Source organism: Perissodus microlepis, chromosome 9 (genome assembly GCF_051167445.1).
Source record: "Perissodus microlepis isolate ML-2025 ecotype Zambia chromosome 9, ASM5116744v1, whole genome shotgun sequence".
Classification (NCBI taxonomy): Eukaryota; Metazoa; Chordata; class Actinopteri; order Cichliformes; family Cichlidae; genus Perissodus; species Perissodus microlepis.
Genome location: NC_140469.1, coordinates 6,637,897 through 6,664,110, shown reverse-complemented (window position 1 = coordinate 6,664,110; position 26,214 = coordinate 6,637,897). Strand labels below are relative to the sequence as shown.

Genomic DNA, 26,214 nt, shown 5'->3' with positions numbered 1-26,214 from the left:
GCTTGTATTTGTTGTTTTGATAAGGAAATAAATATGAGTCTCCACTAGGGACTGTCTGGATTCCTTTGCTGTGCTTTGTAAAATGTGCATGTGGCTAGCCTCACATTTGAGAGACACCTATTATATTACGAGTGTTTTGCTGTTGGTTAGAAGGTGATAGCTGAGGTTTTCTGAAGTTAAAACCTTCATCATATCTTAGAGTTTAGCCTGTACTTTGGGTCACGCTTGGAAAAAACTGAGGTCCTACATTTTCATAATGGACAGCACAACTTGTTAGATCTTCCTGGGCTGGTGAACACGCGCCAAGTTAGTTACACTTGAGTTGTAAGTAACAGTCTATTTTAACGTAGCATATAAGATTTAATGAGAACGTTTCAGTTTTGCTTTTCTACAAATAATGCAGTTTTACACAGTTTGTTGCACATTTAAACTTCAAAGTATCAAATTGATATCCAGTTAGCAATTTTATTGGCCCGTTACTAATTTAAACACATGATTTGTGATGACGGATTGGATGTTTGTGTTTTGTGCTTTTCTCTCTGTGTTCCTCTTTTATATCTTCCCTTTCACTGGTCAACTGGCCCTCCCTCAGCATGGTTCTCTTCCTGTTGAAGGGGAGTTTTTCCTACCCAACGTCACCAAGTACTTGCATATAAGGCATTTTCTGATTCTTGGGCTTTTGTCTCCGGTGGGTCAGTTTCTTGCAGTATAAAGTGCCTTGATGTGACCGTTGTGATTTGGTGCTTTAGAAATTAAATTTACGTTATGTATTTATTTCGTTTTTTACTAACCAATGTCTTGCCTTTTTCCTTAAATGTCATTATTATTAAATGTGAGTTGAATGAACAGCTTAAAGAAACAGAGCACATGAAATTATTTTTTGTGTATATAATGTATTCCACGTAATTTTTGCTCTCAGCAGTTAAGCACATTGACGCATTTGGTTTGAGGTCTACTTTATGTGGGTTCAAAGTGCTTACCTTTGCATGCAAAATAGTCTGTGCACACGTACAGCCTCTGTTGTTGGTCCATGGCCTCAGGGTATTAGGCAACTCACCTGAGGCCATCCCTGGTGACTGGGTGAAGACCACCCGAGAGCGATGCAAAAAGCCTAATTTGAAAACTGTATATAAATCTGTCTTCGTGTCATATTGAATGCTGGCTCACATATCCGCTATACATATGTATGTTCGGATGACGACAGGATTGTTAACGTTCTCTATGAAAATTAAGTTTTTTAAGGATTTCTCAAGTTCTGATAAACAGCAAATCATTTTTTATACAGCTTTTCCAAACATCCTAGTTTTTATTTTGGATGCTTATTTTACTTTGCACACAGAAACAAAAACTGCCAGGGTCAAAATTATTACATGTCTCCTGAGCAAGCCCAGCCTATTCTTCTTTGGTGAATCTCTCAAGCTCCTCAGGTGTACTAGGCCTTGGTCTTCAGTTCACCCCACAGATTTTCAATGGGATTTAATCAGGGTTTTGTGCAGGCTACAAGTGAATAACATTCACTTTGGTTTTCTGAAGGCACCTCTTCACCAAGAACATTTTGAGTTGTTGCCATTTTAGAAGACAGAGGAACTACCAAGGCTCATTTTTTTCTTAATGATTCCTTTCACCATGATGAAATTCCTCACCACTGTGTTTCACTGTGGGGACCATCTTCTTTCGGTGGTACACTTCTCCCCTCTCTCCCCAAACTTAAGTAGCGTCTTTGTTTACAAAGAGCTCTAGTTTCATCTCATCTAACCAACGGAAATGCTTCCCATATGCAGAATCTTTCTATAGGTCATCCTTAGTATACTTCAGTCTTCCTTTAAGCTGTCTCTTCTGCAGAAGTGGAGGTTTTCTTGGTCTGCAGCCTCGCAGTCCATTCCCGTGCAGGGTTCTAGTCGTTGACTTCTTTGAGACTATAATTCCTGACTTGGCTAACTCATTCGCTCGTGTCTTGGAAGTTGTTCTGGTGTCTTTAGACACATCTCTCACTAGTTTTCTTTCCAGAGTCTTTGAAATCTTTTGCTTCCTACTTCTGCCAGACTTGCTCTGTACTGTGTGGCTCTCTTTGAATTTCCTAATGATAGTTCTCATTCCAGTTCTTGACACTTGGAAACGCTTTGATAACTTTGTATCTCCTCCTTTGTGAGCATCAACAATTCTTTTTCTCAAGTCTAAACTGATTTCTTTAGTTTTCAGCATGATGCTTTTTCCGGTGACAGTTCAAACCCTGATTGAAGTTATTATACTGTGTGTAAACAGAAAGTTAACCTTCTGATTTAGCTTGATTTTGCAAGCTTTGAGCATTACAAAGTTATAGCACTGTGCAATAAGAAGGTCGGTTGTACAGTGGGCTAATAATGTTGACCCTGGTAATGTTTGATTTTTCTTAAATTAGTATGTTATTGTGCACAAATAGAAATATTGTATGCTTCCAAAAGTCAACTAGTATGTTTGGAAATGTGTGTCAGAAGCACCCTGTCCAATCACAACATTTCCTGTGCAGTTACAGCGAAAGCATTGCATCTCTCCAACACATGAGGAACTATTGATGTCATGCTCTGAGAGCCAGAGATTTTAGATGTTTTCATTAATTCGCTGCGACATATAATACCTTAAGCACTTAGGACAAGCATATATGATATGACAAACCTAAAGTGAAATCTTTCTGATTAATGATTGGTTCTGGCCTCGCTAAAGGTATGACTACCTGATTTCCATCCGCCTTGACAACAGAGGATGTATGGCCTTGTCAAGAATAAGGCCCTCCCTCTCTGTCTGCTCCACTCCACTTTCTACTACTGATTCCTTCCATCTCTTTTCACCAGGGAGGCCTGAAATGTTTGAAGCTTTCCCTTTTTTCTCTTGGTCCTCTCTCTCTCTCTCTGTGCCGAGGTCCCTGGATGTAGAGTTTTTAATTACTCCCTCCTAGCTTTGTGCATAACCAATGAAAGATTGAAGGGCACTTCCCTCTGAAAGGCACTGTTAGACTATGGGTTTTTCTAATGCTTTGGGAGAAGAATACTAATATATAAACTGAGACTTTTGTGCTTTTGTGTATCTGCAGTTTGTTTGTGCCTTGGCAGGTATGTGTGCTCACATAACTCTATCTGTGTGTGTGTGTGTGTGTGTGCGTGTGTGCGTATTTGTGAGTGCACCCCCTAGACAGAGTGTCTTGCTGTTGTTTTACATGTGAATCAAGGCTGGGGAGGAAAGGCATTATTAGATTGGGAATGTGCACGGAGTGGTGGGGGTGGGCTGGATGAAGACCGTGAGAGCAGCTAGGTTCATTGCATTGATTTGATTTCTTTAAGACCAGTTCGAGGGCGTAACACCTGAAGGTGCCCTCAGCCGCTCTGTTTAGACAGCAAAATGAATACAGTAAGGCAAGAACATCGATAGAGGATACAATAAACAAATGATTAGACTCCACAAACTATTTTGGGTACAGCGTGTGCTCTCAGTGCAGCCCGCCTGAGTATCTCGTATAAAGGAACAAATGGGAGCCCAAGCGACAGAACAAGAATAGTTTTGCATTTATGAAGTTTTGGTAAAATAAAGAAAAAAACGTCTCTAAAATACAAAGATTTCCACTTACCTAGACTGGAATAGGATAATTAATATGACACATTTAAGAGTGTATCTGGCTGGTGGAACGAGATTAGTTCAGCATTATTTCATGTGTCTGCACAGTGTTAATTACTGTCAGGTGATTGATGGCAATTCAACCCATAAGATGCTTATCGTGGTTCTTGCTTTCTTATGGACACCCACCCTAATTGCTTTCATGAATATGTCATCACTTTTCCTTCTGTATTGCTCCCTCCTCGCTGCTTCTCTTTTTTCCACTCCCAGAGATGTGCAGCAAAGACCTTTGTGTGTGTGTGTGTGTGTGTGTGCCCTCAGACAAGTGAAATTTATTTCCCAGACTTGAATGGTGTTGAATTGAAACATGCGACCAGAGGGTTATGAGGTATTAATATACACGGAAGAACGTATCGGGGGTGTCGTAGGAATTTTTCCCTTCAGTCAGCACTGCGTAGGTAGTTCTTACACTCACGGCGGCCCGATATGTGTGAATTCATTTTCCCCAACGCGGAGGAAAACTTCAAAGGCAGGGACGGGAATTTAGCCTTGTGGATTTGAAAAGGGATGAGTCTCTAATCTGGTTAAACTTTGCTTGCTCTGTATATTTTCTCTCTGCCTTTTCGTCCACTTCCACACCCCTCCCACCTAGTGGGGTTTTTCCCCCCTTCAAGTCATGAATACCTGTCGAGCTACTTTCCTTTAAAAAGTGAAAGAAATGATGACATAATGTTTTTAGCCAGTACGGCGGCGTAAACCAATCTCGGGGCTTACGTCTGCTTGTTTAGGGATTATTTTTCTTTAAGCCTGTCATCTTCCTGCACACTGGCATACAAACTTGCCCTCGCCTTTCGTTCCCACCACCCTCCTCCTCTGCCCTCACGCGTCACCACTGCGTTAAGCGAGAAAGGATGTTTTTGTTGTGCAGGTCTGCTACTGGAGCAAAATTGACTGTTCTTTTCCCGAAAGCTGATAATCTTGTGTCGTAACATGTAACTTAATGCCTATTGTAGTGAGTCTTGGTGACGCTTTAATGTTTACTGCAACTGAATAATCTTAAGCCTAACAAGTATTTGAAGTTCATATTTTTTATTCAAATTTCAATTGAGGGTGCAAAACATTAAACTGAAGGCGACTCATCCTTGTGCTGCACCGTCTTTACACGTTACATTCGCTTTGAGGTGTATGTCATCATTTCAGGTCTTGCTGTAGTCAGCCTCTGGGGAGCTTCTTCCCTTTGTATCGACCCCATGTGGCAGCACCTGAAATATGCATATGTTTCTAAAGCGCTGCAGGGTGCCATTTGAGGGTTATTTGGAGTGCTAGTGATGGCAGGCCAGAGTGCTGGAGACTTATTCCCTGAATATTTGATGGTCTTAATAAGCAGGAAAACTACAGGACTAAGCACTTTGTTGGTTTGCTCTACACATGGTGTGTGTGAGAAATAATGGACGGGGGGAAAAGATTAAATATTGAAAGCTGTGTGAGAACTCAGGCATACGAGGAGGAAGGTTTGTGCAAGTACAATGCTGCCTTCAGTCAATCATTAAGAAGAAGTTACAAGTAAAGGTCACATTATGAAGGGGTCCAGATTAAAAGACGCAAATGCAGAACACAGGAGAAGTGTTAGAAGAAGACAAACAAACCTCAAAGCAAACGCACAAGATGGCAAACAAGGTTGGTGAGAAGACTGTAAACAAAACACACTGCTCAAAAAAGTTAACACTTGAAAACACATCAGATCTCAATGGGAAAAAGTCATGTTGGATATCTTCACTATTACGGACTGGGTAATGTTTTAGGAATAAAAGGAGGCCATATCATTTGATGGAAATTTTATCAACCTGCAGTGAAATTGGGTCTGAAAATGGGTCCAAGGATTTCATTCTACCTAGCTTATAGAGGTTTGCATGTCCTTCCATGGACATGTATCCCCAGACCATCACTGAGTCATGCTGAATGATGTTGCAGGCAGCATAATGTTCTCCACAGCTTCTCCAGATCCTTTCATGTCTGTCACTCGGGGTGAACCTGCTCCCGTCTGTGAAAAGCACAGGGCTCCAGTGGTGGACCTGCTAATTCTGCTATTTTATTGCAAATGCCAATCAGGCTCCATAGTGCCAAACAGTGAGCACTTGGCCCAATAGAGGACATCGGACCCACAGGACAACCTGATGAAGTGTGTTTCTGTGTTTAGTCACGGACATCTGCCTCCAGCTGGAGGTCATTTTGTAACTCTGGCAGTGCTCATCCTCTTTCTCCACACACAAAATAGGTGTCACCTCATGCTACTAGTAGTGACGCTGACTGTAGCCAAATGCAAACCTAGTAGAAAAACAGTCAGAAGACATGAGGAGGGAAAAAATGTCTGTGGCATCCAGTTATAAAACAATTTCTGTTTTGCGGGTTGCGTCATTTTTGGGAGTTTGGCACCAGTGCAGTTTTCCGTGGCTGTAGCTCAGGAGATACTACTAATTGGAAGGTTGACGGTTCGATCCCTCGCCTGCCAACCTGTTGCTTTCCGATGCATTGACTGGAGTATGAATGTGTGCGAATGTTAGCTAGGAAGCATAGAAATAAAAGTTTTTGTGAGTGGTCAGGTAGAGTGGAAAAGCGCCAATTAGAAACCAGTTCATTTACCAGTCAGAAAACATTTAAAAATATTTTGCATTTTTAATTAGTAATAACTGTATTTTATAACGATATAATAACTAGGTAGCCTGTTTTCATTTATTTTGGGATAGTTTTGTTTCTGTGTTTAGTTTCTGTGTCAGTGTGTAACCTACAGTAGATTGGCGGTAAGCCCCCCCCCCAGCCCCACAAGCAGAAAGCACAGAAACAAAAGTATTATGCTGCTGTGGACACTGGCAGCAGCAGACAGTAAAACGGATTTTAGCCACTAGAAATCAATAGTGTTTTAAGTGTACGCTCTTTACAACAAGAAAATGAAGCCATTACCCTCCGCCAGACTCCATTAATAATTTTGCTTAACAAAACATGGGAGCTGTTCATCTAATGCTTCAGCTAATTTGTTTTATTGTGTGTCTTTGGACTTTGAATGGGTTAGCTCAGATCCAAGCCCAAAACATGACACATGTTCTCTTAGATGAGTGCATTAAGGCAAATGAGAAAACGAAGACACCGATTCAGCAGCGAAAGATGCGTCATTGGTGTATTAAGATCTGTGTGCATGCCAATACATGATCAAAAAGTGTACACTGTGATGGATGCATGCGGGATTCATGACTGAATGAGCATGTCAAGTGAGGTGAACGGTAGATGGACAGGTGGATGGATAGATGGTTGGCGCGTGGATGAGGGATGGTGCCTCGTAGCTATTACTCAACAAGTTTCGAGTCCTTGGAGTTTCTGGTGGAGTAAGTGGCTTTCACAGTTTCCACCACTACTGTACCCGTAATAACTTTGCGCCCCTGGTGCCCTTGCAATAAAATGATGATAAATGATAGGGAGGGGAGATGAAACCTGGTCTGTTTGTGTGGGTGTGGGGGTGTGTGGTGTTGTGCTATCAGAGGCAGTATATATGACTTACCGCAGACATTGCATAACAACGTGGCATCCATTCATTTATCATTTTGAATAATGCACTGAGCAAAGTGTTAATCTTTCCCTCGTTCATCTCATAACAAATATGAGACGTTTCCACGGAGCGACATCCACACGCACATATCCAACTGCAGGAGACAAATGTGCCTATTCTTTAAGCTGTAAGCAGTACTTGTTAGATTCACATTGAATTTTACCATTTGGATGTGATGTGAATGGAAGGGGGGGGGGGGGGGGGAGTAAGACAAATGAATAAATAATCTCTCCTCTAAGGGGAGACTTTTTAGCTACAGCAATAAATATTCACAGCAGGTTGCAGGCTGGCACGACTTCGGATGTGCTCTTTAATTGAAGGTGTGGATTGAGCGGATGGGGGGGCTGCCGCCGGTTGACTCGTGTCAGGCGTCCCTTCCACTGGGCTGTAAAAAAGCTGCCGTGGCAGATATGGATTAGCGTCAGAGCATTGCAGTGCAGGTATTACATGTTTTCACTGGCACTGCGAGTGCTGCCCCGTGACTTCTAATAACCTCTGTTGTCTTGTGTCTTCGGAGCACCACTTTGTGAGCGCTTGGGACGGCTGTTTTGTACCAGTGCCACTCCTAATGCCCGGGCTTCATGACAGATCAGAGGTGCTGGGGTGTGTGGGTGGGTAGAAGGATGTATCTGGGAGTTTTGGGAGGAAGGGGGGGTTTAGTTGTCAAAACAGCTCCTCGTTCCCTCCTCAGCCGCTTCCTTTCCATCTCTTCTTCTTCTTCTCCACCTTGCTGCCAAAAGCTGGATAGAGATCAAAGGAGGCCAACATGAAAGGCTTCCCTGAGATTCTGTTTTTTTTTCTTTTCTCGGTGCCCTGTCTCAGTGCTCTCTGTGTTATAGATATGGAAATTCTAAATTCCAAATACATCTTCTACCCAGACTGCAGAAAATGCCCGGCTTCATCCGACTCCTCTCTTTTCTTTCCCTTCTCCTATCCTCTGCCTCGTCTCGCCCCCTTCATCATCATCTCTCGCCATCCCCTGCTCTTGCCTCTTTCCAGCAGCCCTCAGGCATCCAGGTAGATAGCGGTTGATTGGCAGCTGCTGTGACAGTCAGTGGAACCAGCTGAGAGTGGATGAGTGTCAGCCTTGCTCCGGGGGCTTAAGGTAGCGGCAGTGTTGTAGCTCCCTACTGGAGAGAGAGAGAGGCCCATGAAATAAGACTCAGTTCAGTTCTTTTCTTTCCCTTGCTTCTGTCAACTGAAGCAGGTAGGAGCTAAATAGGTTTTTCAAATCGCTCCAGAGTTTATCCTGAGACTGGAAACTGGAACATTTCTTCAACTCACATCCTGTAATGTGCTCGCCTTCTCTCGTTCCTCTCTCCCTACCCTTTTGGTTATCATATAAAAGTCTGTTTTATGATAGGTTATAGCATCTTGTTTTTCAGGGGCTTTTTTAAAATTCTTCTCCAGCCTCCCTCCTTCTTCCCTCCTATCTGTTCTGAATCCTCAGCCTCAGCTGTCACGCCACTTGACAATTAGCCATGCTGTTCCCGTCTGTGCTTCATCGCTAAAAAACTTTTTCCTCTTATTTTTTTAAAAACTTCTGAATGCAACTCCATGGCCGCTGTATGGCAGCCACAGGGGGGAAAGTGTGAGAATAAAAAAAAAGAAAAGTGAAAAGTGAAAGTGTCTCAGTTCTAAAGTGGCTGTGACCAATTCCCAGATGGAGGGAAAGCGTTTTTGTGATGGCTTTCAGTGCTTTGCCGCTTGAGCTCTGTCCCGTCAACAGCAAGAATTGCGTCAGCTTTCCCTCTGGCCAAGTGTGTCCCATTCTCCACAGCACAGACAGAGGACACGGTGGCGCTGGAAAGGCCTCGCACAGAGGGAGGAAGGCGAGGACTCTTTATTGGGTACTCCAAAGACACTTTGTACTGATGATAACCGTGTAAGTCAAACAAAAGCTCAGGTTAGGCTGTTTGCCAGCTCATTTTTCTACCTTTCGATTGTAGTTTTTTTTTTTTTTTTTTTTTTGGTCACAGCTCAAACAGCTGACTTCAAGCAATTCTCGACCTTTCTGGAAAAGAAATGAGAGTTGCAGCCTTGCAGGTAAACACAATGCAGAAAGTACAGTTAAAAAAAACCAATTGTCTTATTGTGGTATTATGACCATCGCTGCTAAAGACTTAAATTAAACACAGATAGCTGTGCAAGCTGCATCCGTCTGAGGTCAGATAGTTGAAAAAGCCATTTTTAAAGGAAGCTGTACTCTACTTACAGAAGAATTATTGGAACGTAGTATCAGTGAATAGATCAGCTCAACAACGGACACGGCAAAAAGCAAAAGATGTGTCTGCTAGTTTGGGAATCAGCCAGTTACTGCATTTTCTTTTTTTCTTCTTCTTGGCTTTATAAGTTGGACGACCTACAGTAGTTTGATGCTTCTGCCCTCAGCTTGTGTACTTTACATGTCTTCTTGGGTAGAAGGGAGGAACGAGCACTTTCAAGAGCCCATAAATATTGAATGCGGGATAAATGCGGACCCATTTGATTATGAAACGGAGAGAATGTGAATGAGTTTAGTTGTACGTGTCTGATACCAGCAGAGTGCTCTCTAGAGTGTCTGGTGAAAGACTGTGCGTCACTGCAAAGTGGACCTAATTAGGGGGATTTGGGGTGTATTTAAAAATGAATCATACTTCTCCACAACACCAACAACAGTATTCACCACTTCTCTCAAATGGGCAACTGGCAGGGAGATGGCTTGCTGGATCGCTAAATGCTCCCAGAAACATATGAATGGGAGGCTTGATTGCTTTGTCGCTAATGAGTCATGCAGTCGCGCATACTGTACGCTGGGGCGGCGCAAATGCCGCTGGAGACGGCCCTTCTACTTTTGTTTGTGTTCCCAGCTGCCTCTGGTCCTTCGCATAGCTGGCCTGCTCATCATTAACACTTCAAAAAAGGAGCCGGCGGAGCAGAATTTTAAACAATTCATTCAAAGAAGCCCCCCCTAAAAATAGTCTCAGATTGCAGGAACGGCACACTGATCAATATTTATCCTCGTTTTTGCCTATTAACTGTGTTTGCAGTTCAACACAAAGCAAAGCAGCTTTTCTTGCCTGCTTAATAATCACACTTCCCAGTGAGCAAACCTGCACGATATTACCTCCTCAAACTGCCTGATTTGTAATATTGAGGCCTTTTTTCTTTCTTCCCCCCCCCCCTTTCTGATTGCCTCTCTTTTGCACTAAGTAAATTTGTGATAAACCCTTACAACCTGAGAAATGTAATTTCAGCATACGAATGGAACACGATTAGAGCGAAATGGGAGAAATCCTTTGGTGATGGAGTGTGTCTCAGGAATGGCATTGGGATTCAAGGAAACATTTTAGAGAGAAAGGAAGGGGAAAAAAAACACCCTAAACAAAACAGTTTGCTTTAATTGTGTGGTGAATTACAGCAAAAGTAAACCACATGGGCATACTCACCGAGAGCCATAAAGTCGGACACAAACACATGCACGCTTGAGCATCATCCTCTGCATATGAATGAATTAAATCAAAAAGAAGAGCAGGGGCTTCTAAACTTGTTTATATGCAGATTTTCCTGCACTTGAGGTGATGAAAAACAGCAAATACACAGAAAAACGCTTGTGCTATTTTTACCTTCAGACAAATACGATATGGGATACACAATAGCTGTTTGCTCCCTCCACGTTCACAGCTTTCCATTACACAGACCTGGAGGAAGCACAAGACATAAAAGGGAGTCATCTTATGTCTGTAATATACATGCTATTGTTCCTGCATCGCACGATCTCTATCGCTCAGCCGCTGCCTGGTTGCTCTGTCTCGATGGATTGAGAGGTTAATCTCCTTCAGAGAGGTTTATTAACAGGTTGTGCTGGCAATGAAAGCAACTTGGCATTGGTACCTTCACTCCACGACTGCAGTTTGTGCAGCATTGTGGGGATCTTTCATCTCTTTCATCTCTCTCTCCTTGTGCATCCTTCTCAGTCCACGAGTATTAAGTAAAGCTTTGACACATGAGTTGGTAGTGGCCAGTCTGATTTTTTTTCCCAGCTGATCGTCTTTTTTACTTTAACCTAAATGAGGTCTTTTTCTTGCTCTTTTGGTGGCTGTAGTAATCAGTGGTGTGTGTTAGACTCAGATAATTATGGGATGCTATGAGGAGTTCTTCCTATCTGGCCTGGGAAATGTGGCAACGTATCACCTATGTTAGAATGGAGCAGCTGCTCGCTGTGGGAGCCTAACTTGGCAACCCTGAGCACCTCATGCTCCATGACTGCAGATGTTGCAAGATTAAACTGTAGAGAAAGTGATTGTATGCATATCTGTGAATGGGGACAAAAGTAGTAGATTAGCTGAATAAAAAGCATGCTCACATGGTGGCAGTTTGGCAGTTTTATTTACTCTTTTAACTAGACATTTAGACATCTATTTATCTAGACATTGATATCTAGATAGATAGATAGATATTAGACATCTATCTATCTAGAAATCTATCTATCTGGACATGCATCTATCTATCGATCTATCTAAACATCTAGACCTCTATCAATCTATCTAGCCATCTAGACATCATTTTAGACATCTATCTGGACATACATCTATCTCCACATCTATCCATCTATCTGTCTGTCTGTCTACACATCTACTAAGCCATCGGCACCATCTATTTGTTCGTTTTTTTCTTCAAAGCACATGCTAACATACAAATACTTCCTTCTCCTCTCCGTCTAGCTGGTTGCAATATATGAAGAGCAGGATCCTCACAATGGAGGCGACGGTACCAGTGCCAGTTCCACAGGTACACAAAGCCCAGAACCCTTTGCCAGTGAGATGAATTCAGCATCAGCCTTCCAGCCCTACCAGGCCAGTAGTGAGATTGAAGTCACCCCATCTGCTCTGCTATCCAGTGAGTCTAGCATCAACATTTACATCACCACTAATTGTTATTGTCACCTGTCTTTATTCTTGATTCATTCATAACTGTTTAAAAAATGCACAGTTCTCAGGTCTACTTGACCCAATCACACGTCCAGTGAAATGTTCTTGAGCTGTAGACTGGAATATTTGGAAGCGTGAAGTCAATTTTCTGCCTTGAAGCAAAAGGTAGTTGGCATTGTTGAGTGGTACAGTATAAAAAAGAGAAAGTAGCCTTCTGATGCAAAGAAGAGAAAAATTATCATCAGTGTGACTAGTACCTTGAGGCCTGTGCTGTGCTTTTGTAAGAACGAGTTGGAAATGTATGCCACTAGCAGACATTCAAAATGCAAAGCTTTAAAGGTCAGGCACATGAAAGCTGACGTCTGAAAGCTAAAAGTTACTTGGGAAGCCAAGCATAACAAAAGGTAATAATTTCAGACCGTGGTCTGCACTGATGCTTACATTCAGCTCCTTGGGTATCTGCTTATTTTGTGGTGTGAAATTCAGCTACTAAATTATAGCCCCCAAAAATCTGTGTTGCTTAGGTAATGCTATGCTTTGTTGTTCTGAATCACCTTGGCTGACACTGTGTTGATAAAGGTGACCACAGGTTGTCAAAACACGTCCATTCAGTTCTGGATTGGAGTAATGTGAGCAATGTTATTAATTTGTTTGTAACAGGGCTGTGAGATCCTGACTCAAACAGACGTGAAAAAAGTAAACTTTTTCTAACTGACACCAATCTGACCAGAGTGTGATTTACTTGACATGCTTCAGGTGTATTATTCAGAGTTGAGTGTCTGTCGAGACTTCGAAAGGTGTCCTGGGAATGTCATTGCCCTAAGTTAGACAGACAGGTAGAAACTGAGACAACGGAAGGAATTGAGACGCAGTGGGTTACTCGGTCACGCATGAGCAAAAGCACACATGCCAGAGCAAGATGGACGTGCACGCACTCACATGTGGCACACACAATCAGGAAATGGCAACGCTCAAGTCGGTGAGTCAGATGTTGCTTGTGTCCACATATTCACATCTTGTGAAGTGGAACCAGTGAGCTTGATGCAGAGCTGTCTTAAACTTCAAAGGACATCTAAGACGTTCAAAGCCAAAGCGCACATATAGGCGCCGGCTGACACACTCGTGCACATGAATGAACAGTTGACTTTACTCTTCTGCTCTGACACAAAAGCTCGTTCCAACCTGATAGAATGTGAAGATTTATGGAAATGACGTGAGAATGGTGGCAGTCTGAAAGTGAACCAGAGGCACAGTGTGGAAAAAGCAGGTGCGATGTTGTCTGACCTGCTGTCAAAAAGCTTCACACAAACCACCACGATTTTACCCTAACTCATTTATAGCTTTGAACGCTGTTTGTGTGTTGAAAGAGCGACTTAAAATTAGCACATTCAGATCAAACTGCTCAATTAAGTGTAATTTAAATCATGTGAATCCATGGCAATAAAACTAAAGTGAAACGTATCACTTGTTTACATTTTATTTAATAGAAAAAAAGACTACTGTCCTCATTCATATACATTGATTAGTGTGTAATTACATCTTTAAACAAACTAAAGCATTCCCACAACTTAAAATGAATCCATTAAAAATTAATGGGAGCAGATGTCTGTTTGTGGAAGCCTCATGTTGCACCGCTATCTTAAATACAGCGACTGAGATGGACATCGCTGTTCTGCCTAATCGTGTTTTATGTCTGACTGAGATAGTTAGAGATTATTTTTATTTAATTAACCTTGAGTATCAGTGTAATATATCAATCTTTCAGTGGAAACACTATATGAAAAGAAATGGACAAAATTTCAGGCCACCTGTATGTAATTTTAGGTCATCTAATATCTCAAATAATGATTGAAAACGCAGCGTTCAGGATGATTGAACATGCATCGAGGCACTTACAGTTGGTAGCCTAGCCATCAAAGTTCCTGCATTTGAAAAAGTATCATCTCCTGAACATTTTTTTTAAGAGAAAATACATTTTAGAACTTTATTTAAACTCTCTCAGTGTTGCAGAGTGGTTGTAGATTGCTCTGTTTCTTTACAGTAGATACAAACTATAGAATTTGACTGTAACTATACTATAACGTGCAGTCATTATGCAGTGTAATTTTATTGAGTGTTCATGGTGGATGCTGGGGTGTGGACCTTATTTCTGCCCTCCAAAGCCTTGCATGTGAATTACACAGAAGACAGAGTGTTTTCTCAGTGTTGTTCTATATCTAATAGCTCTTACCCTCTTTATCTCATGGAAAAACCTTTTAGATATTATTGTTGAACAGAATCATAAAGTAATGAATTAAACTGTGAAGACCTGTTTGACCTTCTGCTGATTTTCTTCATAGATACTAGCCACACTTTTTCTTATTTGGATGTCACGGTGATGAGTTTGTGAAAGCTTTCTTCGCCTACGCAAACTTCAATTAAATTAAATTTAATTTAAGTCAATTCAATTCAATTTTATTTATATAGCGCCAAATCACAACAACAGTTGCCTCAAGGCGCTTTATATTGTACAGTAGATACAGAGAAAAACCCAACAATCATATGACCCCCTATGAGCAAGCACTTTGGCGACAGTGGGAAGGAAAAACTTCCTTTTAACACGAAGAAACCTCCAGCAGAACCAGGCTCAGGGAGGGGCGGCCATCTGCTGAGACCGGTCGAGGTGAGAGAAGGAAGACAGGATAAAGACATGCTGTGGAAGAGAGACAGAGATTAATAACAGATATGATTCAATGCAGAGAGGTCTATTAATACATAGTGAGTGAGAAAGGTGACTGGAAAGGAAAAACTCAATGCATCATGGGAATCTCCCGGCACCCTATGTCTATAGCAGCATAACTAAGGGAGGATTCAGGGTCACCTGGTCCAGCCCTAACTATATGCTTTAGCAAAAAGGAAAGTTTTAAGCCTAATCTTGAAAGTAGAGATAGTTTCTGTCTCCCGAATCCAAACTGGAAGCTGGTTCCACAGAAGAGGGGCCTGAAAACTGAAGGCTCTGCCTCCCATTCTACTTTTAAATACTCTAGGAACAACAAGTAGGCCTGCAGTGCGAGAGCGAAGTGCTCTAATAGGGTGATATGGTACTACAAGGTCACTAAGATAAGATGGGGCCTGATTATTTAAGACCTTGTATGTGAGGAGCAGGATTTTGAATTCAATTCTGAATTTAACAGGAAGCCAATGAAGAGAAACCAAAACAGGAGAAATCTGCTCTCTCTTTCTAGTCCCTGTCAGGACTCTTGCTGCAGCATTTTGGATTAACTGAAGGCAAACATGCTCTAAAGCATGTTTTTTGCATAAATATTGCATAAATAGCTAATCTTAGATTGTGGTTAAGCAGAAAAACTGATTCCTGCACATAACGTCTCCTGTAATGAGCCTTACTTCTATGAAGAGCAGTGTTTGGAGAACATGACAAGATGATGAAGAAGGATGGTAGAAAAGAGGTCATCAGGTTGGTGAAGCAAATGACATGTATTGTTTGTTGCAGTGGTGAGGGGACGCTTCACCAAGAAACTGCAAACAGGGTTGTATTACACAGCCTATTAGTTCCTGGGAGATTGTATGTAATGCACATCAACTCTTTTTATATGTTGCTGTCTCAAAACTTGTTTTAAGCGTCAGGCTGACTGGCATCGCATGTACATGGTCAGTGAGATAAACAGACAGCTGATGGTCCCTCCAGAGATGCAGATGAGTGAATTACTGGCAGCGTTATTGCAAATCAGGCATCAAAGTGTAGCAGCAGCACCCTTGGCAGCTGTGCTCTGAGGCAGAGAATTATGGCTACTTAAAATCATCATCTTTTAGAGCCATATTGATTGTTTTTTTTCCCTCCTCCATCTCCCGCAGTCCCAAAACTCTACCTCTCGCTTCACTTTCCGTTCTCCACCCCTCCTCTTGCCACCGCCTCGGGAGCCCATTTTAGATTTCCATGCTAACATGTGCCATGCAGGTCAAACTGTTAATAATTGGATTGGAGATGAGATGTAAATTACAATAATGAATGTAATTTTCCCGTAATTATACGGATGCCGGAGCTGCCTCTGCCTCTACTTCGCACTAAATTCTAATCTTTCAGAAGTAAGAAACTGTCTGAAACTTTAAATTAACACCGGATCTTAATGGCGCTTGCTTCGAAATTGAATGCTCTGTTCTCTGTTACTCAAAGAATTTCACTCCACAGTTCAGTGATTTGAACCAGGAGCTGACTTTGCGTTGCTATTTTTGAAAGTTTCATATGAATAAACGCAGATTCTTCAGTGATGCTAGTGTTGCTACAAATTGGGAGCTAGTGTTTTAATAGCTCTTTAAGGCCAAAGATAATAAAAGTGAGCTATTTTACTAGCAGATGGGTCTTGGTTTGAAGCCAGTTCATGGAGGATGGAAGAATTGATACCATTTACTGGTCATGAGCTCGCCTGACCTAAATCCAATAGAAAACCTCTGAAACATTTCTGCTCGTCTCACGAGGTTGCAGGTCAAACCATCTCATTAGGAGCATGCCTCGATGCAAGCACGTAGGGGTCATTCAAACTACTCAGTATCATTTTTAGTTGTTGCAGTGATGATATCTGCCACATCAGTTTTTCCCTTTGATTTTTTGGGTGTCTAAATTCAGCCTTTTGTGGCTTTTTGTGGCATTAATTTGTCCCTAAAACATTACCCTGTCCACATCAGTATAGATGTCCACCATGATGTTTTTCCCCATTGAGAGCAGATGTTTTATGAGCTGTGTATCTACAGCTTTAAGGAACTCAAGGAAAACTTAAATGTGTGACTGAAGCATGCATTCCTTTGCATTAATCTGACAGCAACTGAATTTTTATCTGAACAGGCAGTTTTGCTGTTTGGGCTTGAGCAACAAGGACGGATCACTTTCAACACGACATGTGTCTGCATGTTTTGTTTTGGATCATTGCAATTCCAATTTGCAATTAGATTAAGATAATTGTCTATGAAGCTATCTCTGAAATCTGAACACACACACACACACACACACACGGACATCCAGTTCGTGTTTCTTCCTTGACTTGAACTTGACTTTACTGTGTTTTTTATTTTTAGGTTTTTATAGAAAGTCCACAGCACTTGTTTAGGACACACAATCAGGAAATGGGAGAAGCTCAAGTGTTATTGACAGTGGTTAAAAGTACACTGACATTGATGTGGAGTGGCTTTAAAAGGCTAACAAAAAGATCACAGTGATTGCACTGATCCATTACAAAACTGGCATTATTTTTTGTTCAGCTCAAAGTGAAAAATCTATGGATAACTTTTTCTTTTCCATTTCCACTGTGACCACTTTACAACTTTCAACCCCCCTGCCAAGTCAGACTTGCAGTGTAATGACAAATTGTCCATTCCTCGACCGACCTGCTCCTCTGCTGAATCTTTTGAATCTCTGCCCGTCTTGGTCCTCGAGGCTCTGCGGCGACAGGGTTGCCTGGATGCCATTAGAGAAATTGCTCGTGGGTGGAGGTGGGGGGTTGACACCTTCAAAGAGGAGTGCTTTCATCTAATCAATTTGGCTTAGTGGCCTGCCATTGAGGAGGCTCCCTGCCACCAGCCAAGGCCATGTAAAAGTCACAGCAGAGAGGGGGACACTCCGTGACACAAAACACTGGATCTCCATCTTAGATTTAAGGCTTAAGAAGTGGCCTGCGCCCTCTGTCACGGGGGCCCTCCCAGTGGGTTTGGGTGAATTCCAAAGGCTGTGATTGCCCATTATAGATAAACTACCAGGTTTAAGTTTGGGACCCTGTGCAGCTCAGTGTGATACGAGGAACAGATACTTATCTCTGTTATCTGCCTTCTTTCTCTCCAACTCTCTCCGCACCACAGCCACCTTCAATCTCTCACCTCAGTGGTGAGCGGGTGACGCAGTGCAATCTTGGGACTTTGATATCAGAAGAATCGCAGTGTGCGTCAGCTGACTGCTCCTGTCAGGTGGTTAACCCAGCTCACGTCATCTTCGTCTGCTGATTTCAATCCTGCAGAGGAAAATGGAATTGGAGTTCATTCATCGTTTGAGCTTTAGCTTACATAGAGCAAAAACAGGATCTAAATTATGGTTTAGTAGTGACTGATGACAACTTTTTAAAATATTTTAGTTTCATTGAATGTATTTTGAGATACGGGCAAAAAAAGGGAAAATGTCTTCAAGGACAGTAGTACGACATGCTAGCTCACCTACGCCTCCCAACTCAGGTCATGTTTATTTTCCTTTAACAAAACCCTTTAACTTTTAAATCAGAGTCCCTTGAAAAATATTAAACCTAACCCATTCATACTAGAGGTGGGAATCACCATACATCCCACGATACGATATTATCACAATACTTAACGCACGATACAATATTATTGCAATTTTTTAAAATATTTTGCGATATTCAGATTCTGTACATAAAGGTAAACTTTATCAATATTAATTTTATCTAATATCAAAGTCTCACACTCAGTCTTTCTCTCATTTCAGTCAGTTTTATTGTTGACAAACTGAACGGTTTGTATTATAGTCTAGTCCAATTATAGCTATTCTGAACTATGCAATTTATGAAAACTATGCAGCCCATTCAGCAACTGAAGAATTTGAAAGTAAATTAAAACAAAATACAATTTTACATTAAATAAAAAAGTTTTAAACTTAATTAAAATAAAACATGTCTTAAATTAAAATAAGTAAACTGTCATGTTTATTGCTGCCAAAAAACAAGTTAAACACATTTGGACAGTGAAGGAATGTCAGGATTCTTGCTCAGAAAAAGGAGCTGATCAACATGCTCTGAAGTCAGAGTCCACAAAAACTTTTTTTGTAACAAAATATCGATTTCTGCTGTCCCTGTATTGATACATTATTAGCAAACAAAATATCACGATACTACACAGTATCGATTTTTTCCCCCACCCCTAATTCATACTATGTTTGTATGAATGAATGGATTTCTGCTTCTTTGTATGTGCCTTTGTAAATCCCTTTTGTTTTGTTTTTCACTGTAATGGGTTTAAATTGTACTCAACATCACAGAGACATGAAGGATGTGTATATAAGAACTAGTTTACACTTCCAAACCAAAAGTCTGTGTTCTGTTGTCTATAGAAGTCATTTGATCTTGCATTTAAAAAAAACATAATGCCACTGATTTTGCTAAATAAAGTATAGCATGCTACATCATGATGATGATAATGATAGCAGGACTTTTTAGATCATTTAAGATAATTTCACTGTATATTTTCCCTAAGGCATATTAGAAATACTTGGAAGCTTTTGGGAGAAGAGTTCATACAGGTTGCAAATACATGGAAAACATCATTTTTCATACTTTCCCGTGGCTGTAATGTTAAATTCATTATTTGAGCTGTGTTGAAGTTGCAGCTCATATGGCATCCATAAGCATGGTTTTCATTGCAAACTCAGATTATGCAATCATCTTCTTTTCAGTCGAGCTTTGGTGACTCATGATGAGAGGCACCTTCCAACCTCAGACTGCGTGTCATATTACCAGTGCTTCTTCTATAGTCGTTTCTTATTTAACAAGCATATAACTACTGAATAACAAAGATGGAATTAGACAGGGCAGCGAGATGAAAACTTCTGATCCTGTGGGTGTTGCAGAGAAAGATGTTTTGTGCACAGACTGTTCATATGGAGAAAAAAATGAGTAGCTAATGATGTATGAGCTGGGCATCTGGGTAATGTAATTAGATGAGGGCTACAAGAAAATGGGCTACAAGGTGTTATAGCAACAAAGGAAAGTGCTTATATCCCTCTCCAGCACTTAGTTCTGTAGCTGGTTTCTGCTCAAAGGAAACTGTGGGGAATAATAAATGTAAGAAACACAGTCAATCCCTCACTGAATTTTATCATTACAGGCAATGAAATTGTTAAGAAACAACCCATAATTTCTCATCCGGAGAGCTCGAATTTTCTGTTTGTTTCTTTTTTTCTCTCTTTTATATATTACTCCTGGAAGAGGTGGTGAAATAGCCTTTTTTAAGGCTCTCTGTTTCTCTCTCATCCTCTGCAGTGCTATAACATGATTCATCATCATGACATTTGTCATGACAGGCTTATCCTCTCCGCTAACACTGAACAAGAACAACATTTATTCAGCTCTGATTCAACAAAACATTAATACAGCCAGAGCTATATTCTATGTTGTCCAGCCCCTGCTTTACAAATGTCTGTTTGAGGAAATTACAATCGAGTTATCTGTATTAATTCCCCAAATTCCTGCAAAGGAAAAGCATTTATTGATGGGATGTAAGATGTGGTAATATAATCATTTTTCTAAGTTCATGCTGCCGAGTAGATCTATGAAGACCAGCACTGACAAAAATACTTGATAGCAAGTCTGAGAACCCTAAATAAGAATGACACTTTTTTTTTAATTAAGTACAAAAATAAGCAAATATTTTTTGATTTTTTCCCCGACTTCCAGGCTTTGCATGCAAATGTATGTTTGTGTCTGCATCACCTATCATAGATCTACTCAACCTTGCTTTGGCAGCGGTCCACTCCAGCTGTGCATAACACCTCTCAGCGTAGATTCAGAGCTGAGTACACACTCAGAGGAGAGGATGTTGGGATAGCAAGCTCATCATTAGCAAGCTGAAAGCACTTTTAAGCCCGTTGGTCCTTAGGAGACTCTGAACTGCCTCTCCCTACCTGCGTTAGTGGAGAGGCTATTAGTTATGTCAACTCTTAATCATACTCACGCTCGCAGTGCGGAGAGGGAGAGCGATGGAGCGCCCAAGGTGGGTCTTTAAACTGCTGAGGAGTGGGCGTTCTGTTTCACAGTCGCTGAGAATATAGTCATAAAAATGCTCATATGTTTCTAATATCATCCAGAGCTTATTATGGCTAATTATTACAACAATTATTGCAACGCTAAATGGGGAAGACAGTGTTTTGGTAATGAAGTGTGAAGTGCTCAGAGTGGTAAAAGTCTCCACTCAGCACTGCTGGGAAGGCGCTACCAGTTTGATTCCTATTATTACTTCTGCTAGGATCCCAGTAAAGCCTTAGCTAGACAGCTGAATCATGTGGAGATGTGTCTGTGTGTGTACATGTGTGTGAGTTTGTTGACTGCTTTATTGCTTCCTGAGCTGGGCTGAGAGATGTCCTGCAGGTCACTTGTGTCACACTTAAAGCAACAGAGACATGCAGAGGTCTTCACCGAGCAACAAAGTCATTTACACTTTGTGACATGCAAAAATGGATAAAACAGTAAATGGCCGTAACCTCGTGACAGACAGCAAGAGGAGGGAGTTTGTTTGTTTGTTTGCGCTGACCTCGGTGTCATCTCAGCACCAAAAGGACATTCAACAGTCTCGTTTCTGCCTGTTGTAGCTGAAATATGGCATCTTCGTGCAGGCTCAATATGCAGTTTGTTTTTTTCTGTTTTTTGAACGCGGACATATTTATGGAGTTTTAAGAAAAACCTGTGATTGATTTCACCCAAGACAAAGGAACTGTGTTCGGAACATCTGTTTTTCCCCCTTACTTTTTGACCACTGGGATGGCTTCTGTTGCCAAGTTACAATCCCATTTTTTAAATGATCAAAATAATTCAATAAACCAAACCAGAGGTTTAGGTCTTCAGTAGTTAGCCTCTGTGCCATTAATTAAAACAGATCTCTTCTTTTTGCTTCCAGATTCTTCAGCTCAGTTCTCATTCTTACTCTAAGGAGAATGACCGCGAGCATCTTACTTCAGTTTCCTGGCTCAGCTGTATATGAGAAACAGATTTTCTAACGTCTTTCAGATTCCATTGAAACACAACGAAACATGGAGTTCATTATTACACATCCTCTTCTTATATGTGGTGGTAAACTTGCAATGTTTCTCTTTATCAGTACAAAAATGTGGAGCATTTAAATGCGGTGGAGCGATGAGTAGCAAGAAGATCCTGGGTTTGAATCCAGTGTCTGGCCGGGTGTGCGTGGGTTCTCTGTGGGTACTCTGGCTTCCTCCCACGGTTCAAATACATGCAGTTGGTAGGGTTAGGTTAATGGATGATTTTAAATTGCAGATAAGGGTGAATGATTGCCTGTTTCTCATTGTTAGCCCTGCAATAGATTGGCCAGGGTGTACCCCACCTCTCGCCCGATGGCAGCTGGAATAGGCTCCAGCCCCCTGTGACGTGTGAAGAATATAAATGGATGGAACATTTAAACAAAGAAAGCAAATTAAAAAGAAAAAACTATATTTTTAGTCCTAATCCAAGAACATCACTGCATGGTAATTATAATGATTATACTTCAGAATAATTAGCATAATTACTTGAGCTTTCATTTCTTTTCATATTCAAAACATTTCAAAGAATTGCTTTAACTACAAATACAAAATGACACACAGGAAAAAAAACTGTTTTGTTCGTTAGTCAGTGAGAACCTGTGGGCTTCATTTACATTGTGTCTGTGCTGTATGTTAAAAAAGGGTCACAGATGGCCAAGAGCAATACCTCCTGCTCCTCTGACTCACCAAGTCACTAAAGGGTTATGGGGTGTTTAGCATCCCTTTGTCTCCCGGCTCTTCGTCCCAGCGGACCTCCCCACAGCTCCTCCACCCAGCTCATTAACCCTTTTCTAAGAGCCTCCCATCCCTTTCTGTTTCATTGTCTTCCGCAGGGAGGTCACCTGTGAAATGTGTCCGCTTCAAATCGCACACACCAGGGAAGCATTTACATGCATGTGTAGCCACATGTGGGTGGAAAGAAAACATACATGTTTACACACATCTCATACAGACAGACATTCATGAACACATGCTAATGTGTGACACGAGATCGTTGATGTGTGCTTCAGCGCGGGACGGAATAATTGTTTTGCAGGTTAACGCCATGACAAACGAGCAGACGCACACCCACAGATATTAAACTTTGATTCTAACGAGTCACTTTGTGTCAGTTTTTAAGAGCACGTCTGTCACGGACAAATCTTTTTTCAAATACAGAGAATGTATCACTCTTGGAAAATAGGGCAAGTTAATTTCAGCTGATAGCAGCTGAAATGATCTCACCATGAGGCTGTGCTGGATAAATTGAAAGTGCAGAATTTTTTTTCTTCTTTTCTTGCCGCATACCCCGTCTCACAGAAATAGAGGCTAAATAACACACAGTGCAGTAAAACTCACTCCAGCTAGAGTGTGGCACAATAGAAAGATGTTGTGTGAAGTTTTCCTGGTCCTAGCCTGCTTGTGGGACAGGGATCCAGAGTTCAGCCGCTCAATGCTCGCTGTCCTCCCGTTTCTCATCAGCTCCTCAAAGATAAGTTAGCTTTTAAAGCAAATCCCAGAATACTCCTCTGCCACCTTCTCATCTCCTTGGCTCACGTTCACGGCTCTGATCAAAACAGAACATTTGTGCATACCCGTGGTTTCATTTTGAAGCCATTTAAATATTACGGTCAAGTTCATTTGAGAATGTGCAGCAGCTACCCATGGCGCAGACTCCCTGTGCGGTCCATTCAGCTGTTAAGAAACCACATGCTGATATTTCTGAATGAATTCATGGTCGGGAATGTTTGCATACAAGAATACAGCTGCTTCCTCTCTTATGTTATAGACTTGAACTGTGAATTATTAAAGGTACATTGTGTAAAATCGCACAACTAAGTGTCTGTACATTGCAGATTCAGTCAACTGAATTCTGTTTTCTTACTCCGCCCATTCAAATACATAATTCTAGCTGCGATGGTCGTTCATCTGTAGTGATTGTTACCTGACAGGCTACAGCTAGGCTGTAAAACTTTATGAAAGGAGGCTTAAATGAGCTGATGAGTTAGTGAAGATCACTTCTGTCCATTGAGAGGAAATTCTGAGGTGAGTTTTTGAGGATATGCTGAACTTTTGTATTGGTAAGCGGGGCTATTTTTATTAGCTGCTGTTAGCCAGCGTTATTGGAATTTTCTTTGAAGTGGAACATTTTTGGACTCAGATACTTGGTGAATAGACTCTGATGACATTCTCACATCATATGAACCTATTTAGGGGGGCAAGTGGGATTTTTAGGACACTCAATCCAACATTAGATGAGTGTTTCCCAACCTTTTGAAGCCATGGTACATATTTCACATTAGAAAAGTCACACGGCACACCACCAACAAAAATCTCACAAGAAGCATGTTGATCATTTTTCAACTGCACCAGGTATAGTGGAATTGACACGGTTTGTCCCCAGCAGAGATCGGCAGTAACGCGTTACTTGTAACTTGTTACTTGTTACTTGTAACGCGTTACTGTAATCCAATTACTTTTTTCAAGTAACGAGTAAAGTAAGGGATTACTATTGCAAAAACGGTAATTAGATTACCGTTACTTTCACGTAGGAACGCTGCGTTACTGCGTTACTAAAACCGTGATTTTTTTGCGAGAATGTCTCATGACAGTGACGTAAGCAAGTGCGACTTTCGTGAAAACAGCTCGATAATATATCGAGTGCGGGAGAGAGTATGAGCGTGCAGCGTTTAAAGCGTGGAAGTACTGACCTTACTTTAAGTTTGATTCCATAAAAAGTGACAAAAACATTAGCGTCTGTTGTGCGTGGGAAGAAAACTTCTTTTTACAGCGAAAAAAACCCCTAAACTTCCAAGCAAGCACTGAGTGCGCTATGACGTAATGGGAAACTCACAGAGAAACTCGCGGATTCTTCCACTGACCGCTGCGGCACACCTGCACCAGGGTAAACCTCCGCCTACACCACTCCTGCTTTACAGGTGAAAATAGAGCAAAAGGACCGGTAGTCTTTGACTTTATTTATTTTCTGCTGTGTTTTACTTGCATCTATTTGAAAGAGTGAGTGTAAACACACACAAAAAAATATTTTATGTGCTGGAATGTGCAGAAAATAGGTTTAAATATTAAACAAATTTCTTCCAGTCAGAGAATGTTGCATATAATTAAATTTTTGCTTGATGCATAAAGTTAAAAGATTAAAACTAATAGAACAAGTTTTAAAAAGGGACTTTTCCATTTGATTACATTTTGTATGATGGATTAAGTAGAAAAAGTAGAATTGGGCTGAAAGATCTATTGCTTTATCACCTATTCAGGTTGTAAATCGTGTTTTTAAAAAGTAACTAAGTAACTAAGTAATTAATTACTTTTGAAAATAAGTAATCAGTAAAGTAACGGGATTACTTTTTTGGGGAAGTAATCAGTAATTAGTTACCGATTACTTTTTTCAAGTAACTTGACCAACACTGGTCCCCAATATGCCTTTTTGCTTTCTTCTGTCCACTACTCTTGCTAGGGCCTTCATCTGGGTCAGAACTTTCTCCAGGACCCAGGTCAGATTGAATACTATTTTTTTTCTTTTCAAATATTTATCTATTGCTATTATGCGCTGTGTCGTCTCACAGCGTGACTATTATGTAATTTCTTCTTCTGTTTTACTAGCAGTTGGGAACCCATTTAATTAGAGCAGTTAGTTGCACTGCCCTCTAGGGGAAGAGAATGTAATTGTTCTGCCCGTTACCCACGGCGATCGCTTGGAGTACTAATCAGGTGGAACCAGATTATCTTCCACGGCACACCTGATCATTTCACAGTGGTTGGGAAACACTGCATTAGATGACATAATATTAGCGTATAACCAGCTTTTGCTGTTCAGCCAACTCATCAGCTGTACGTAGATGGAAGAATCATGTGTTCAATCTGCTGACTTTAAGTAATTGTGACTAATAATAATATTGAATTGATGGCTATATCCATGCATTTTTAATGGATTATGTTTATGATGTATCAATTTGTTTGTAATTACAAACTAATCAATGTATGTTCATGAGTACAACATTCTTTTTTTTCTATTAAATAAACTAAGTAACCTTTAAAGTCTCTTCATTTTTGCACAGGAGACAGCAGATAGTTATACTACTTATAAAAAGTATAGTTTTTTCAGCTGTGTAGGAAAAATCCTGTCTCCTTTGAAACATCTACACATGTTGAGCATAGGAAAAAAAATCCTGGAACTCGTTTGGTTTTTAGTGTCTTGTTCTAGCAGAGCATATGCAGGTTGACATGAAGGGCTTGAATTTCCTGCCCACTTCCTAAAGCCTGCCGGCCCAAATTGTTTTTGTCGTGTGCTATTTAGTCAAGTAGCAGAGATGAAACCCACAACT

At 41.0% G+C, this 26,214-nt stretch overlaps 1 protein-coding gene across 1 annotated transcript in view; it reads left to right on the top strand.

Moving 5' to 3' along the window:
- The window catches only part of LOC146379933 (partitioning defective 3 homolog), a 354,176-nt gene that overhangs the window by 99,649 nt on the left and 228,313 nt on the right, over nucleotides 1-26,214 (top strand). The window contains exon 3 of the mRNA XM_084938841.1: nucleotides 11,887-12,061. Within this exon, the coding sequence (XP_084794967.1) occupies nucleotides 11,887-12,061 (175 nt within the window). The remainder of the gene's footprint in view (nucleotides 1-11,886; nucleotides 12,062-26,214) is intronic.